This window comes from Rhopalosiphum padi, chromosome 4 (genome assembly GCF_020882245.1).
Source record: "Rhopalosiphum padi isolate XX-2018 chromosome 4, ASM2088224v1, whole genome shotgun sequence".
NCBI lineage: Eukaryota > Metazoa > Arthropoda > Insecta > Hemiptera > Aphididae > Rhopalosiphum > Rhopalosiphum padi.
Window position 1 is genome coordinate 33,339,992 of NC_083600.1, and position 19,546 is coordinate 33,359,537.

The 19,546-nt window shown below is 28.9% G+C and overlaps 1 protein-coding gene across 2 annotated transcripts; it reads right to left on the reverse strand.

The window, feature by feature from the left end:
- Nucleotides 1-1,670: 1,670 nt before the first annotated feature.
- On the reverse strand, nucleotides 1,671-16,334 carry LOC132930843 (PHD finger protein rhinoceros). 2 transcript variants are annotated; one of them, XM_060996923.1, is made up of 13 exons: nucleotides 16,030-16,334; nucleotides 15,492-15,603; nucleotides 13,018-13,081; nucleotides 12,187-12,287; nucleotides 11,979-12,127; nucleotides 11,645-11,895; nucleotides 11,420-11,583; nucleotides 11,210-11,358; nucleotides 8,452-8,739; nucleotides 8,214-8,387; nucleotides 8,010-8,137; nucleotides 7,700-7,946; nucleotides 1,671-7,612 (listed from the first exon to the last, which is right to left on the reverse strand). In XM_060996923.1, exons 4-13 carry the CDS (start codon nucleotides 12,233-12,235, stop codon nucleotides 2,081-2,083), a joined length of 7,131 nt encoding a protein of 2,376 aa, XP_060852906.1. In that variant the 5' UTR covers nucleotides 12,236-12,287; nucleotides 13,018-13,081; nucleotides 15,492-15,603; nucleotides 16,030-16,334; the 3' UTR covers nucleotides 1,671-2,080. The 2 variants fall into 2 exon arrangements, with proteins under 2 accessions (XP_060852906.1, XP_060852907.1); XM_060996924.1 differs by lacking the exon at nucleotides 15,492-15,603.
- Between the last annotated feature and the right edge of the window lie 3,212 nt (nucleotides 16,335-19,546).

A 19,546-nucleotide genomic window follows, 5' to 3' on the forward strand; every position in this document is an offset into this window, starting at 1 on the left:
TGTACTCATAATTTGTGATAAATACGATATGCTTGTAAACAATAAGTTCAATGAAACATGCTCATTTTGAATCTTTTATAAAAAATGTAACAATTTGCTAATTTTCTCATTAAATATTTCTAAGTTACGTAATTATTTTTATTATATACATTTCTTATGAAAAGGTGAAATGCAACTTTTAAGAATGTAAAGCAAACAAAAATGTCTTCGCCTATCAGCATTTCAGTTTTAAAAAGTTGATTGTAATATGACAGAATGAATGATAAATAGGAATTAGGAATATTTTTTACTTTAATACTGTTAGTATTTTAGTTAAAAATAGTTACATTATAGTAATATTAAATTAGCTGTCTGATCGATAATTAAAATAAAAACATATAAAAATACAAAAATATTTTCAGGATTTCTCTATAAATTAAACAAAAAATAGTTAAAAATGTTGCTATGGCGAAACCTGAGAAAAATTTGGTTGTTAATGTCAAGCATTTAATATAAGTTTAATTGTAATTGCTGTACATTTTGAAACGCAATAAATAAGATGATAGATATACTTATAAATTATAACCAATATTGAATATAATATAGTTTAGTTATACATTATAATAATATACTGTTTAATTGTTTAATAAAATTACAACAATGTCAAATATTATTTCTGTAATTATTTATTTACAAATAAATATAAATGAGTATAATTATCTACATAATTATATTAATTAAAAAAAAAGACCAAAACGATAAAGTATATACAAAACATAATAATTTATATAAAAATCGTTGAAGATTTTTCTTTTTATCAATAACTTATTTCTAAAATTAATATACACATAGGTTAGAGAAGAATATGTTTATATATATATATATATATATATGTATATATATATATGATTATTATGGAATAAAGTTTATACAAAATTGATAACAAAAAAATAAATTATGTCCTAAAAAACTTGTTACATCAATTTATCATGTATTCATAAGTTTTCACACCATAGTATAATTTATTTGTTAAATGAAAAATCTGCCAGTTGAGCTATCTTAAAATTATGGAAAATTTTATATTAAAACACTGTAAAATTAAATGTTTTGAACACTTACGAAATACAATTACATCAAAATTGTATTAATATAACTACCAACAATGTGTGATCACCTTAAAATGTTACGATTGTCTATTATTTTTAAACAAAAAAAACAGACGTCCATTAATTATTTAGAATTAAAACGCTTCAAATAAAATATATTCAATAAATATACGATAAATAAAAGAAAATAATCCTACAAATTAAAACCAAATAATTCATTCTTCCAATAGTTAAAAACCTTTGTTTTAGCTAATAAAATAGTCCTAAATTTTCGTTTATTTCATTTAGATTCTATATAAAATCTTAAAATCTAACAAAAGTGAAAATTGAGATCTTTTTTTGACTAATTGTCAAATGTATTAAATGTACTTAGAGCTAAAGAAACTGAATTTGACTAAAAATTTAAGTAAAAAAAAAAAAAAAATTAAAATTTGGAAAAAATAGTAGAATAAATTTTTATCCATTACAAGCTTTTTTATAGAACCTTTTTGTCATGTCAAAAAAATAAAACAATCACAGTTAAAAAAAAAACAACCCAAGGCTTAGAATAACGTAAACTTTAAAAAAAATTGGTAATATAACAAGTACAAAAAAAAAATTGTTCGATTTTAATGTAAAAGGTTAACAAATAGTTTAAAAAAAAAAAAAAAAATACTTTACATATTTTGCATATTGCACATTAACATGAAAATTTCTTATCTTAAACTAGATAACAAAATTAAAATTAATTGACATGCTGACCTTAACATGATAATATCAATAACTTGGAGTATTCATAGAACATTTGTTTGTATTATTAGTTCAATTAACAACAAATTGAGGAAAACAACATTTTAATATTATAAATATACATTTTAAATTAATTAAATTTTTTTTAAATAAATAAATATGAATGTACAAACTTAAATTAAATAAATAAATTACATTTTATTAAATTTTTACACAAAACGCTTATCAATGATAAGATTGATCTAAAATTATAAGAATTTTTACCGTCACCGAACTTCACAATTATTATTTAATGAAGTATCAGGATTAGTTTGGTTACTTGGAGGTTTCATAACATATCCTTCTTTACATCTAGATATTTTCAGTTTAATGGGAGAAGCTTTTTTCGGTTCTGTTACTGCACTGACTGCAGCTTCATCTGGCGCTGCTTTTGAGAATCTAATAATCAATTTCGGAGTGCTTTCTTTGGCCTCTATCACCTGAACCTGAGATATCTCTTTATTTGTGCGTGGTTTCTTTTTCCTGGATACTGATGGACTAGACCGACGTTTCTTTTTGTTCTTTGTAACAGGAGCTACAGGAATTGAAGTGGATGCTAATGCATCTTCTTCAAAACGAGCAAATACTTTCTTTCTGAATTTCATACTGTCTCGCCGTAATTGTTCCATGGTAGGTGCTATCAAATGATTAGTCTCATCATTTTGAGTATCACAAATTCTTTTTTTAGGTGGACGAAGACTACGTTTTTCTTCCATTGTTGTAACCATGGGTTGTTCGCCACCAATTTTGATTTTTATTTTCGGTGTAGTAGCTTCTTTACGTATATTGTTAAAATAATTGGATTTTGGATCATCGGATCCATATTTAGTACGCTTCTTTTCCATATTAGCATCTACCACTGCTTTGTAGTCTTCTTTAGTAGGAATTGTAGTCATTGATGCAACTGCTTTTGGTATTGTTATGATATTTCGACTTAGTGGAGGGACTACAGGATGGTTTGTTGTCTGTTCGATATTATCTTGTTGGTTACAATATTGCCGGAGCAATTCTTTTTTCCTCATTTGTCTGAAATTGGAGGGTACACTAGCAGCTTCTGAAGGAGGAACTGAATGGCTTGGTATATTCATACTTATAGCCGATGTATCAATTGTTGGTAATATTGGCTGATTTTGAACATTGTTGTACTTAGCATTTAAGAAAGGACCTTTTATTTTAACTTTTAATTGATTTCTAGATTCGCTTTGTAATACTGTACTTGAGGCTACCGGTTCTTTTTCAACAGGAGGGGGTAGTTTAACTATTTTGATTTGGTCATCCATTGTAATTAATTGATCTTCTATATCTTTATCTTTAGACGATAATTTTGATAAGTTCTGTAAGTCCTCTTTTAAGGTATTCACAATATCAGTTACTTTATCATCTACATTAGTGTTAGTATCATAAATGTTATCAGAATATGATGTTGTATTGTCATATGAATTATAAGTTCTCATATCAACTGGTCCTGGTATCACAGGAGTCAGTTCATCTATTATTTGAGCTGGCGGATCTTCAATAGTAGTTTCAATAATAGGTGAAGGAGGTTTAAGTTCTTTTATACTTGCATGTTTTCTTCTATAGTTATTAGGACTGCTTTGGACTTTAGGAGACACAGGTGATTTACTATCAGCTTTAACATCAGACTTTTTACGTTCACGCATTGCTCGAAGATTCTCCATAACACCATTATTATCATTACCGAATTCTTCGACAAAATCAAGATCATAAGCAGTACCAGCAAGTTTACTAACAGCAGGATTATAATCAGTAAAATGATTCGACGAACGTCCACGTCCACGACCTCGACCACGTCCAGAAGTTTTAGACTGAGGTTTTGGTCCTCGTTTGTTTTGTTTTTTAATTTCTGGTGAATGATCAACAATTTCAGGAGATTTATAAGATTGAGCAGTAACACGGCTTGAAGATCGAGTAGGTTTAGAAGGAGATTTTTTATCAGAAGGTGTACGATTTGGATGAGGTGAACTAGTCACCGAAGGAGAAGAAGCAATAATGGACATTGGTGAACGTTCTGGCAAAGGTGTTGTAGGAAGAGCAGGCGATTGTTTAGGAGTTGGTATACTTGGAGTAGTTTGATTAGATACTTGACTGACACTGATAGGTGTCTGTACTGGTGTTTGATTAATGATGTTTTGACTAATCTCTACTTGACATACTGATGGAGTATGTACGTCTGAAATAGACTGTTTATTCGAAGGTATTTGGTTTGGCATTGGTGTTGGTATTGTTAATTGATTGGTGGACACTACTTCTGTACTAGTAATTTTACTTTGACTAAGAACAGGTTCTTGATTGTTAGAAATTGTTTGTGGAAGAGTTACTTCAGTTTGGTTATTTGAAGTTACTGGTACTCGGTGTTGATTTGATGTCGATTGTACATTAATCTCTTGAGTTTGGTTATTTGTTGAATCTGGGTTTAAATTATGACCACCAGACATTTGATTACTAGTAGAGACTCTAGAAGCCTTAGGAGGAGATTGAATTGTTGGTAAAACAGATAATTGATTATCTATCATAGAAGCTTGATTAATTGCATTGAATACAGTATGCATTACAGTTTCTGTATGTAAAGATAAATTATTAGTACCAGGACCCATCAAAAGATTGCTATCGTTATACATATTTATATCATTAAATGGTGGAATATAATTATCGTGATGAGTCATTGGAGATATCATAGCTGCAGTAAATGCCATATTTTGGGTTGATGAAGTGAAGGCTGCTGTACAGGGAGTTTGTAAATGTAAAGGTTTATTCAACTCTGGCATCAATGATTGATGAGTTGAGAATGGTGGAGGTATTGCAAATTGTTGAGGATTAAAAGTGCGAGATGAAGACATAAATGACATCTGATTACTAGTAGGTGGGTTTAATATAAATGATGGATCTGAATATTGAGAATACTGCATATTGTCCATTTGCATTGGAACAGATGAAGGAAATGGATGTATATTTTGATATAATGATTCTGTTGTACTTGGATCACGATGTTCTGGAGATGGTTCATTTGATGTATCTGAACGTCTGGATGGCATTACAACGCTATCTGACCAACGGTTGGCATCATTAATATCTTGATATGGAGATTCTGCCTGACTACGCTGACTTGGTGGTACCCACCTCTCATCAGATAAAGCGCTTTCGCTCCTATCCAATTTATCTCGTTCTGGAACTTTATTCACATCTACTACATCATTGGACTGTTGATGGAATTTATTGTATGCATTATAAATAATATTATCTGTCTTTTGTTCTGGTTCAGATGGTTTAGGTGGGTCGAGTATTTTAGATGTATCGTTTAATTCAATATTTTCTATATTCTCATTTTCTAATGGTACAGATTTTTTGGTGATTCCTAATCTTAACTTTTCAACAAGGTTTAATGTTTCTCTAGCTGTTACTTCTTTAGAATCATCTTTGAAGAGGAATTCATTGTTGAATGTAAAAGACAATGGAGCATTTCGAACATCTGTATCTCTTGTTAACCCAAATCCTTCTTCATTTGCTGCTTGTTCAACAGCAAGCATATCGTTATCAAAATCAAAATCTGGAATATCTTTGTTACACTGTTGAGGAGAAAATATTGATCTTTGACCACCAGAAAAATGATTATTACAGTTGAATGGCATTTTAGAAAATTTCTTATTATCATAATCAATATTATTAACCAATTCTCTTTCAATATCTTGTCTGGTTAAAAATGAAGAACTTAATAAATTTTCATCTTTGAGATCATTTAAACGATGACCACCTGGTAAATACAAGTTTAACTCATCAGTTTTTTTATTTTCTTTATCAGATGTGTGTTGTACTGGTGTAACATTTTTACTTTTTACTTCTTGAATATTTTTGTTCAGGCCATGGTCTTCTTTGAGAACTCTTTGATCACCATCATCAAGTTTCAACTTCTTCTCAATCTCTTTGTCCTCAACTGCATGTATGGGCTGTTTCGTTTCATGTTTATTTCCGTCCGGCTGACTAGTTGATGTTCCAACGTAGTCACGATCGCTCGATTTTCTATTTCCATCATCCCTGACACTAGAATCTCCACATGAGACGATTTGAACAGTATCGCATCGATCACTTCCAATCGATTTTCTTCTAGATTCCTCTCTCTTAGGTGGCGGATCCTGAAACCTGTGTTCAGGCCGCCTGTCGGAAGTTTTAAGCTTCTTGTCTGGCGCCCTGAGCACTTTTTGGTCTTTATCAGACTCACTACTAGAGGAGGAACTAATTTTAATTGGCTTATTCTCTGATAACCAACCTTTAGCTTTAGGAGGGCTTTTAGTTTTACTAACTTCTTTTTGTGGGCTTACACGCTCAATAGATTTATTTTTCTTTTCGGGTTCCGTATCACTTTCAGAAGAAGACGAACCAGATGAAGATGAAGAACTAGAAGTACTTGAAGTACTAGATGAACTACTTGAAGAACTACTGCTCGATGTAGAGGATAAAGAAGACTTTGTACTACGTTTAGACTTAGTAGTTGAATCGTCTTTTTTAACAGATTCAGGTACTTTAGTTTCTTCAACAGGTTTTGTCATACCACTCTTAATGCCTTGAATAGCTTTTTTAGCAGCTTGTCTTTGTGGAACCAAAATGAATGAATCTTGTGGATCCGATTCTTTTTCTACTGAACTTAATTTTTCAGTGTTTTTAATTTTGTTAATCTTAGTGGGCTGTTTATCCGGTGATTTAATATTGGATGTAACTCTTTCAGGAGATTTTTTATGTGTTGAAAATAATTTTTCTGGAGATTTCTTTTCATTTAAAATTTCATCATGTTTATTATGTACCCGATGAATACTTTCAGTAGCTTTCTTAGCAGCTTGTCTTTGAGGTACAATAAGTTCTGTAGGCACCGTGGGATTATTTTTAGCATCTTCTTTTTTCATTTTCTTAGTATCCTTCTCCAGTAATGTTTCTTTAGTCTTAGAAACTGAAGTACTTTTATCTTTTCCAACTTTAGCTTTAGACTTACCTTGAGAGAATTCTTTAACTGCTGCTTTTGTATGTGTATAAGAAAGGCTATCTTCTTTGGTTGGTACTTCAGAATCTGAGTCTGAATAAATATTATTTACCTTAGTTGGACGTTTAGACAAAAGTTTAGGTAAAGAAACATCTTCACTATCATCACTACCAAATTGCTTTTCAATTTGTAATAATTTTTTATTGGGTGATACATTCCATTTTTGTTTTACTTTATCATTTTCTTCTTCAGTAGATGAATCAGTAGAAAGTTTTGTTTTTGAACGTTTTTTGTTCAGCCTTTTTTCTTTTAATTTACGTTTGTTCAACATAGATTTTATTAATTCAGCTTCATCCATACTTGATCGTTCACTACTGATTAGTTTAGGAGGTTTTAGTTCAAGATCACTACTGCTTGACATACTTGAGTATCGTATAGATCCATTAATATAAGACCGCTTGTATGGATTATTACTCGAGGGCCATTTTAAACCAGTGTAATTAGATTTTTCTGGTGAAACATCTCCAGCAATACGAGCTAACATAGTTTCAAAATCAGTGCTTAAGTCTGGAGCATCAGGATATGAGTATAATCGATCATATATTGATGGTCCATGATTAGCTTCTAGAACAGCTGATACTTCTGCTGAACTAAGATTAAGCTTAGTATCTGAAAGAACTGCCATTTGCTTATGAAAAGTTTGCTCACGTAAACTGAGTAAATTACGAGAAAGTTTTTCTCTTCTGCTGACCATGTAACACAAATTTCGTACCTAACAACCAAATTAAATTTAATAAATAACTTAAATCATTGTAATATTTAAAATAACAATAATTTTCATATTAGTTTTATAACTTACCCTTTCTAAATCTTGTCTAAGTTGAACAAACATTTTATGTTTTTCTAAATCTGCTTGTTCTTGTTGTCTTCCAAGAAGATCACCATCATCAGACTTTGGTAATAACAATGGTCTGTTATTTCCGGTTCTTCTTTTTAATACCCAATAATTATAAATATATAGAATACCATCATCATCAACATCACGAACTTGTTTAACATCAGAGAAATTAACATGTTTTTCAAATTCACCTTCGATTTCTTGCAGCCTTGGAAAAAACATTTATATTTTTATAAAATGCATTATTTCAAATTTTATACAATACACATACTTGGCTGCTCTAGCTTGATTTTTTTCTTCAGAAGTCATATCTTTTCGTTTCCTTTTTGTAGAATCTTCATCTTCTGAACCAGAATTTCTATCTTTTTTGTTAGTTACACTATGTTTTGTACAGTACGACTAAAATATTTTTTAATATTTTTTCATAAAACTGTTCAATATTATTAAAATATGTTAAATATCTAATAATACTAACCCGTAATTTTACTCCATCTTCAGCACTCTCATCTTCAATAATAGCTCTCATTTCAAGACCGTGCTTAAAAGCACAGGTAACATGATATGCAGTCTTGCATGTCTTAACTGAACATTGTATACATGCTCCAACTCGTTCTCGACACAATATACATATGAGTGCCCATCTACTAGGCTAAAATAATAGAAAATTATTAAATTCTTGATGCATTGTACTGATTTCTGATTAAAATACTTACAGGTATACTAGATATTTTGGTGATAGGTTCCATTTTTTCTACACATCCAATGCTAACTTCAGGTATCCACAATGCACATGACACATGAGCCCATTTATGGCCTGATCGTGTGCATTTCATTGCACCATTTTTATTTGGACAAAGTACACATTCGGGACGAAAACGTAAAGTACAGGTACGACACAGCCATGACCCAGAAGGAATTGTGGTAATACCATAACATGCTTGATGAACACAAATATTGCAATTATCACAAAACACCATTTCATTACCGTCTTCTGAATCAGGCTAAAAAGATAAAAAAATTTATTATAAATTTATAAATATTAAATTACATTCAGTATTTATCACTAAAATTAACTTATCTGCAATGATGCTTTTAGGATATTTAGGTTTTTAAATACAGCATAATCATAGCTACTCAAATTTTATCAATAATTATAAGAATTCAGTATATATTATTCTTTAAAATATAATACATAAAGTGGACCACAGGGTATTTCAAATGTCTGTAATAGCTATTAGGAGGGGGTAGTTTTATGTTTTATCTTGTTTATATACAAACATATTCTAGAAATTTGTTAAAGAAAAAAAATAACACATGGTATGTGATATTGAATATATTTAATTAAGAATAATATCAACTCCCATCCAAGACATCTATGTATTCTAGTAGCGGAGTCACCACTATTATATAATTATAACCAATGTGATTTAAAGTCGGTGTTAATACACTTTTTTTTAAATATAAAGGTACCAAATAAACATTGAATCATAAAAAAAGATATATAAAATTTAAGCATAAATTGTTATTATTCATTATTATACTGTTTATATTATATTATAATTTATTACAAATAGTAAACAGATGGTCCATTCAACACATCTGTCAGAAAATACTAATACTTTTGAAAATACTTTTTTTACAAAAGAAATTTTTGGTAAGAAACTATATTTTTATTTGTCTATTTTTACTAAATTAATTTTTTACTCTTTTGAATTACAACTTTTTTATTTAATGATTTTTTCTTCTAAAATTTATTTTCGCGAGTATATTTTTTAGATAGTTGTATAATCATTTCAGGATTGTTTGTATAGCTTTATTATTGTGAACACTATCGCTTAACAAACATTTCATTTTTGATATTAAAAAGAACTTGAAATATTAAATAACTTACTAATAAACTGAATATATGCTAGTTAAGCCGCTGCTTATTATGTTTATTTATATATTTAGTAGACCACTTCAAGTTCATAGAATTAACAGAAAAAACATAACAAAACTTTATATTTTAATATGATATCAGACTTGTTAAACTTGTATCATTATTAATTTATCGCATAGCTATTATATCATATGATTAGAACAAAAAAAATAGCAAAAGATTATCCATATTTAACGAATTCAAAAACTTTAATATAAAATTCATAGCTGAAATTATTATTTGTAGTAATATGTAAAACAATATATTACGCAATAACAATTACTTAAATAATACTTTAACTCAAAATTCCTATTTTTATGGATCAATGTTCGTTTGATAACCCAATATATACAAAAAGCACAAAATGTGCTGAATGATTAACAGCAATTCTGTATACTATGATGGTAAATAGTAGTGCTGTCATTCTGATTTTTATAGTTGTGTATGCATCGAAAGCTGATTAGCTGCAAGGTTAGGTTAGTGCTGCAATGAAACTCATATTTTGAGGGGATTATCAATTGTAATTTTCTATCAGATATAGTCACACAAAATTACCGATTTGTAACCAAAATAATCATTAACATCAAACTATTTTCTTTCTTTTTACTAATCATAATTTTAAAGAGAAACCAAACACTATATTACTTAAAACAGATTAATATATAGTTTCATGTATGTAAATATAACGTTGTATTTTAAGTCATAAGACATGTTATTACAATACTTACCTAAAAAATAAATTTAAATTCAATGAAAATATAGCTTATATGAATTTGAGAAGAACAAAACAAAATTGATAGTGTTGATAAATGTTCACCCTTTTAAAAATAAAAATAAGGAAAATCCAAACAAAAGGTTCTTTGTTAACTGTCTAAAAAATGTCGTATGTGTCCCAGTTACTTTAAATGATGCAATACGGTAACTAGTTTTAAGAGTACCTACAGAAATGATTAAAACAGAACAAAATGTTATTGTGAACATTAAATCTTAGTGAAATGTTAAAACCAAATTCAATTAATTTAAAAAAAAGAAATTTCAATCGATAATTACTTTAAACAACATTATTGCCATTTAATCAATTAAGTGACAATAACATGGCTACAGGGGGGGGGGGGGGGGGCATGTGTTGCTCTCTTAAAATATACTTCATAGGCAGAACCAATTTTGTGTACTTTTTTAATATGAATGCAAATTGACCTAATATCAAAATGTTTGCAAGTTGAATTTTTATATTTTAATTATTAATGGAGTTACTTGTTCTAGATTATCAAAGTTTAAAAACACTTGTTACCCACATAAAAAATAAAATACTGTAAAAATGAACATACTAACACAACTAATGTTTTTACCTTTATGTTAAATAAGAGGTTAATTCATTATCTACCTTAAAGCAACATAAACAATATACAATTGGTTTAGCTGAATGCAATTTTGTTGTTGTACATATATCAGAGACAACACATGCGAGTATGTTATAATCTTAGCATAAAATACATAATAATTATTCTATTTTAATATGTGGATATATAAAAAATATTAATAAATAAACTAACCGATCGACACACATCGCAGATAACATTTTCATCATATTCAATTCCAAGCCCTTCTTCTTCCTTGATTATCGTTTGCACTTTTTCCCAGCACCTCATTTCTAACTCTTCCATAACATGCTCAAATTGATCATCTTTTATATTTGGTAAGCCTAAATAAACGTTTAGGTTAATTTTTCAATGCACATTTTCATAATATTTTTAACTTATTACCTCCTAACGATCTATCTCCATTGCATAGTTTTAACCAAACTGAATCTACATCATCCATATCATAGGAACAAGATTTTTCTGCTTTCAAAGGTAAAAGCGACAATTGATGTTCTTCGGTTTTAAAATGTTCATCTTTAGTGATGCGAATATATTTATGTTTTGGCCTATAAATAAAATAATAATATTAGAATTATTAGAGAAGATTAAATATATTAAAATACTTACAGTTTGAATTCATTATGTTGAGAATGATAAATTGATGATGGTGAACGCCTAGGTGATTTAGTTGAAGACTGCAAACAGACAACGGGAATTTCGTGAACACTTGATCCCGGCAAAGAGTCTGGATTAACTGGTACTTGTACACCCCGTTCCCACTCTTGTTTCCATTGGTCACTAATAATCCAGTATGCATCAGTAGACAACTGTTCAGAATCAGGAAGCTTCATGGCACTGATCAAGTCTTTACGAAATAACTATAATAGAATATTTAAAACAAAGAACATATTAACATGAAATTCATACAATATAAGTAAAAATATAAAATTAAAATATTTACTTCTGCTGGTGCATCAGTTGTAATCCGTGTATTATAAATTGATGATGGTATTCTCATATCTGAACGCGAGCCACTCTGAGTATCTAAGGAGGACGCTTCTTCTTCTTCCTGTAGCGTCGAAGGGCGCCCCTTCCGCCTCTTTGTTGGTACTATATGAAGTAAAAATAATTAGATATATTTTGATTAAATATTTAAAATTATTACTTACATGGACATTCATCTTTAGAGATCGGTTGACGTTTAGTTCTATATGACATGCTGAGTTTGCAAATGATAAAAACCTAACTCCGCCTTCTGCAGCATTGATGCCTGTTTTATATAAGAACAATATTAATGTAAAATACCTATAACAGTTTTATTTTTGTTTTTCAAAAATATTAGTACTTTTTAATAATGCAATTAAATAGTTTCAATTAACTTTTAAATCAAAATTAATTATAATAATATGAAGTTATTAGATAACACAATATATAAATGTGGTGGTATGTTATTTTATTATTCACAAAACTAAGATGACCAAATATAACCAACTAAAATGTATATTTCAAATTTTCAAATATATAAAATAAATTGTGTACATTATATATGTTTTTGTTTTATATAAAATATTATACTTAATAGTAATAATTATTTTATAAAAATATTACAATTATATGATAATTCAAATCAAAGATATTAAAAACTTTAAATGTTTGTGATTAAATTTGAAATGATTCTTTATCCGGTTAATTTAAATTTTAGAACCACAATGCAAGTCTAAATATGGCTTCAACAATGGATTTATACTAAATATTGATAAAATAAATTGGTATTGATATTTAAAGAAAATATAAGTTTTATTATGCGTGAAACTGAAAATTAGTAATGTTCCTAAAAATTTGTATTAACCTAATCAAAAAGAATCAATTTAATGTAATTTGCTGAAAAATTATCAAAATTCTGAAAAAGTTATGTAAATAGTATATAATAGTATATATTATTTATAACCCTATATAGCTTCAAGGCTGTTCTATTAGTAAAAAAAATTGCATGTACTTACCACATAGCAGAGTTAAAATGAAGGTGTATGATAAATGATCTTATTTCTGTTTTTGAAGAATCAACTGAAAAAAAAATAAAAACTATTATAATATACAAAGATAAAATTAATTTTCACTAGAAAATGTCAAATATTTAACATTTTAAAACTAAGTATGGTCAATACTAGCAGGCAATACAAAAACAAATAAGTATACACAGCATTACAGCACACATGGCATAATATAGTATGATGATGGCTTTATAAATAAATATAAATGTAGGTAGCTTATTTATATAAAAGACATTAAAATATTAAACTAAATTACACTAGTTTTTCTAACATTTAGTCTTTACAATACATATCATTACCGAAGTTCAAATAAAAATGGAAAATATAGAAAAATAACTACATATATTTGACTAAAATTGTTAAAAAAAAAAAAAAAAAAGTAACCTACACCTAAAAAAGCAATGTAAAACGTACAAATCAAGGTTTATACCATTTAATTTTGGGTGACATTAATTTAATAAATTAGATACCATAAATAGTACTGATATTAATTTATAAAATAAAATGTACATTTAATTAAAATACGAAAATGTACCATAGATAATAGATACTATTAGCTAAACAGTGTATATTCACTATTAGTTACAATGGTTTTATATAAGATTTATAAGAAACTGAGGTGAGATATCATAGAATGGTATAATTATCATTATAAATTTACTATTAAATAAGTCGCCAATAATATTTGAGGTCCACATATAGACTGCTGCACTTACATTTTATGAACCAACTAATATGATGATGTATTTATAAATTATTTAATATTATATTTAATTTAGGAAATAAATTTGATTTTATAAAATAATATCAAAAACCACTGTAAAACATGGGGCACCAAGTGTATCAAATACTAAGATATTTATTTAAGTTTTATGAACTCGAATTTCCAATTTTATACATATTAATATTCTAATGAGAACAGATTAAATCTCTAATAAAAAGTGATTTATCCAAATTCCTAGTTATAACAATTTTGGATGCTTATTTGTTTTAAGTTTTCCTCGTTCTGCACTCAATACAGGCTAATTTGCCAAATGCGTTATCTTCAGAGTTCCTTATAGCAGCTATTTATTTTTGATATTTATATTATACTGATTTTTTGTATATTATTTATTAAAAATAATGTTCACGCATCATACATTTTTAGTAGAAAAAAAATTATTAAAAATTGAAGTACCAAAAATAACGCCCCTAATCACAAATGCAAGTAAAATTTTAAAAAACTGCTGTAATAATGAAATAGATGGCCATATTTTTGTGTCAAAAAAGATACAACAAGATTGTCCCATAGCAGTATAACAATTTATTTTAATTTTACTGAATTGAACCAAATCAAATTTACAATAATGGGATTACTTTGTAAAATTGTTTAACTTGTATTTGCCTATGTATGTATTGAAAGGTTCATACAAATGGTGATGATAAATTAAAAACTAATGGACAACAATTATATATTTACAATTCAATCAATTTTAACATGCTAATAGTGATGAACACAAAATAAGAACATAGTAGATCTGAATTTAAGAAGTAGGTATTATTAATGATATTTATCGATATTGAATAAAAACATTTGCATAATTTGATTAATTATTATTATCACTAGACGTTTGAAAAGAGCACTTAATTTACAAGCCACAAAAAATGTGGATAACTATGTGGATAACTCAACAAAAAAAATACATATATATTAATTCTTTTACTCATAGGTAACCAAATTAAATATTTTTAGAGTAAAATTATTAAAATATACTTAACTTTAAACAATCTTAGACTTAATATTTTAAATAATTATCACTCGATTAGGATCCTGACTTTATCTATAGCACCATCACTCATTATTACTGCAAATTTACTGAGAACAAACTTTCAATATTTCTTAACTGTTTATGTATTATTGACTATTGTATTTATTTACTATGAACTATCTATATTTATATAAATAAATATACATATGTAAATATTTATTAATGGCCACTGTTACTGGGAGTTATTATAAATAAAATAATAAAAATGTAACTAATAGGTATAAAATATAGGTTGTTATGAGAAATCAATAGAAATAAATAGGACACAACAATCTAACTTATGTCAATCAAATATTTGAGTTTGGCGATGATAAAATTTTTCTAGACCACAAGTAGTCACAATTCTAACAAGTAAAAAAGGGAATATTCTATTCAATAAATTGTAATGTACATTTAGTGAATTAAACAACACATGCACAGTAATAAGAGGTAAACAATTAAGCAAGCTCAGATAATAAAGTTAATTTGTTGTATTAGTGGTATATACAGAAATCGAGTGATAGGACCTAAGTTAGGTGGTTTACTCAAAATGAAAAATTATGGGTGCACTACATGCACACACATCTTTAAACAACACCTATGAGGATTGATTTGTAACGAGTGTCGACGACTTACCGGGTATATCGTGTTTTGCAGTAATCAATTTGCTAACGCCAAACAGGTCGGGACTGTACCAATGCTAGCGCATTCCATAGCTGCCGAAACGCGGGATGTCATTTGACAATTGCTAAGAACACAAACGAGACATAAGAAGTTGTTAGGGTGCTTGTTGGTCCACGGACTGTTGCACGTGCAGTAAAATTACGCTATAATTCAGTTGTGGGGAAGGGGCATGAAAAATTAAGAAAATTAGTACGAGAGTTCGCACTGAAAGAATATATAATATAATAATAAATATAACATAAATTAATATTTTAACATTCGGGAGCGTAATAATAAAACGTAGATAATGACAACAAATGCGGGCGGCCGGCAGATGGCACCACCGCCGTTTTCCCGTGTTTTCGTGTTTTGATTTGATGGGGAAGAGGAAAAAAAAGGACGAAAAAAAAAATCGTTAACAACTGAAATTGCAATCGGTTCCACGACTCATCCGAGTCGGAATCCGATCTGGCTAGCCCAGGGAAATCGTGACAAATTCTCGCGTACTTACATGTGTATGTTACAGACTAGGTAATCCCAAACAGCTCTCAACACGTCCAACACATTTGGTCGGGGGGGCCCGTTTACATCGACGGCGGTACGGGTCGGGCGAGAGCGCGGTTCAATGGACGATGGCGGCGAGATGCGCAAGCGGACGAACGATCGCGACGACGTGTACGCGACAACGGACCTCCAAACGGCGGCAATAAACACGGCTTACGGACACACCAAAATGCGAGCGGTACGGATTTCGCACTTATCGTTTCATGCTCGACACTTGCGAGTAGCGATTGGCGATATTGGTATATAAAAAAAAAAAACAAAAAAAACAAAAAACACCTTCCTGCTCCTGATGACTGCAGTGCTGCCAACATACTCGCCACTCTTCTCCCCACCAAACGAACGTCGTTTCGTGATATACGAATGCCTTCCGATTCGACAGACAATCACGGGTAAAATTCGAATTCTGCAATGTTTTCTGGTTACCGTAGTATTTCTGTTTTATTTATTCGTTTACCAGTTGCATTATTATTTTTATTTTTCACCTATCTTCGTTATTATCTGTTTTTAATAAATATAAATATAAATGTTTGTTATTACGTACAACGGTTTATAGAATATTTATTACAGAAAAGGAGTCAATATTGAGAATTAAAATTTAAATAAAATATAATATTATGTATTTTATATACACGATTTTTCGGACTCCGCGTAATTAAATGTATTAGTAATACAAAGCAACTAACATTCAGATAAAATATTATTATAAGAACTAGATTGTTGCCAACAATATATTTTTTAATAGTTAAATGTACCTCCTGGCTCCTAATTAATGTTTGCGGAGCGATTACATTATATTATTGAAAATTGCAGTAATCCTACCGCTGAACGGCCGAACGGTTAGGTTGAGGCGCCGTCGATCAGTCGCAGTCATAATCGTAAATACTAAATTCAGTAAATTCAGTTCGGTAATAATTTATTACATACACATTACGCAATAACACTTACACGAAAATATTGCTTATATATTCGACAATATAGTTATAAAGAATACATATATACAATTTATATAATATATGTATCGAAAATGATTAATGAAGTTTAAAAAATATATTATTCACATCGTCAAGAATGCGAACGATTTTTGTGGGATTTTACCTAAACGCGCGCGGTTGGTACTATGTTAATGGTATACGTCGTTTGGCGCCACATTCCTGTACGGTTTTGTGTATACATATTTTTAAATCACTTGCCTATCGTAAATAAACCGCGATATCATAGTACGATTTAGTTCTGTACAATTATATAAATATATGATTTTTGCTGTAGTAATGTCAATATCAGCCTTTTAAATAATCTGGAAATCGTTTTGAATTAACGCGTCTAGATAGGTAAAAATATCATAAGTAATAACTACTCAAGAGCATGAGAGAGTATAATCGATAAGTAGCGGCGGTGGTATAAAGACGAACTACATCATAGTTTATATATATGTGCATATTACATTTCCAACTGATAAACTAAATATTATTGCATTTTACATAATGTAATTTTGCTTTATTAATTATTATTACATAATAATGATTATAATATAGTAAACAATAATATATTTAATGAATACCTACCTAATAAAACTACCAAATAAACAATATAATAGGGTAGATACCATCTTTAATAAAGAATTCATTAAAATTTTGATTCTTAGAAATTTTAAACTTGAATATCATACTATCAAATTATTGAGAATTTTTGTACTAATTAAGAAGTGTGGATAATTTTTTTTAAAAATGATTTATCTAGATAAAAAATATTAGCTAAAACAAAATTCAAACGGGTAGTTTTTCAGTTATTTAAATGTCTATAAAAACAAAAAAGTATTTAAAAATGATTTAATAAAAATATAAAATAGATAGAATAGAATAAGATAGGTATTGCATTTAGTGATTATTATAGTTGGATCAAATTTAATTACGAATATTAATAATTAATAGATTAATTGATTAATATATCAATTACTAAAATGTTCAAATCGCCATACTGCCATAACCCCCTTATTTTCAAACCGCATTACCGTGAACTTATCCATATAGTAGTATAATACTATAGCATGGGCATTGGGCACACATTCATGAATGCAGTCTTAAACTAGGGAGTGCTATAATGTTTTACCCTGAAGTGACCCATGGGGGGCTTCGCCCCTTACGCCCACTATCGGTTATACATACCAAACATACATTAATTTAATTTAAAATAAAATTATTAATTACTACATTACCTGCCATTAGCATTACCAATACAAACTCATTAAACGTATTCTTATAAACGCAAAATTACATTTTAAACAATATTTATAGCTGGAAATAAGCTGGGGATTGCTATTGTAAGACTTGGATATGCTAAGCACCCACTGACACCCCTATATGTGCACAAAATACCAATGCATTGTAGATGGTACAGTGGTACACACAATATAGATACAATTAAATAATTCAATAATTTATAGATTTTTTTGGTAATTTATTATGACTGAAAATATTTGTCATACACTCATACCATGAGTAATCTATAAAGTTTCTGGTTTCTATTCAGCCCGCGCAGTGTAAAAATCATAAGATCCAAAAGCTGGGATCAGTACCTATACATAAGCATAAAAATTATAACCTACCAATAATTGTTTCGAATGTTTCGATGGGTCTTTTATTATAATATTAAGATACAGCCATTGCCCATTGATTATACGTATTTATATTATATTATTATGCATGTATATGGCTATATACATTGACGCAACTAGGACTAAAATATTAGGGGGGCTGTAGGCCCACAAATAAATACTTAATTTCATTTATTAGTTTACTACAATCAAACTTAATCAAAAACAATAAGGGGGGCTAAAATATATTTTGAGGGGGCTAAGCCCACTAAGTCCCTCCTAGTTGTGCCAATGACTATGTATAATTAATGATCAATGATATCGTTGATCATCTTCATAATCACAAATTATTTATTATTATCTTATTTATTCATGACAAATAGTTAGTACAATAGTCATTACTCATTAGTCAATATAGTATTATAATATAATAATATGTAGACATATTTAACATATAGTAACATAGTGGCATATTTACGGGAAGAAATTAGGAAGATTCATCTTCCCCTTCCGGGCCCCTTGGTTCCCGACTTTTTTTTCTTTTAGATTCTAAACGGAGTGATGAATATATTGACTTTCAATGAAGTGTATAGTATGGTTTTATTTTTTATTTACTTTTTTTTTCGTGTCTGTCATCACGTTTTGGAATAGTAATAGTGCTTTGATTTTTAACTTCGGCCCCAATTTGAAAAGGAAAGTGAATCTATAGTTGGTACTTTGGGGATCGAAAGTAAAAAATTTTCAGTAGTTTTCTAAAGCGTCAGGAAAACTCATAAAAGTAACGGAAAAACGGAATTTTTACGCATAACCAGTTTACGACAAAATCGATTTAATCTGTTACAATACTTAGGTATGAAGCCTTTTAAGTTTAAAA

What these genes read in the sequence shown, in the direction of transcription:
- LOC132930843 (XM_060996924.1), bottom strand. Translation starts at nt 12,235, where the DNA reads ATGTCATATAGAACTAAACGTCAACCGATCTCTAAAGATGAATGTCCA. An exon ending in CTCTAAAGATGAATGTCCAT is followed by an intron (nt 12,128 to 12,186) that starts GTAAGTAATAAT and finishes TACTTCATATAG; the next exon opens with TACCAACAAAGAGGCGGAAG. An exon ending in TTAGACAAGATTTAGAAAGG is followed by an intron (nt 7,613 to 7,699) that starts GTAAGTTATAAA and finishes TTTGGTTGTTAG; the next exon opens with GTACGAAATTTGTGTTACAT.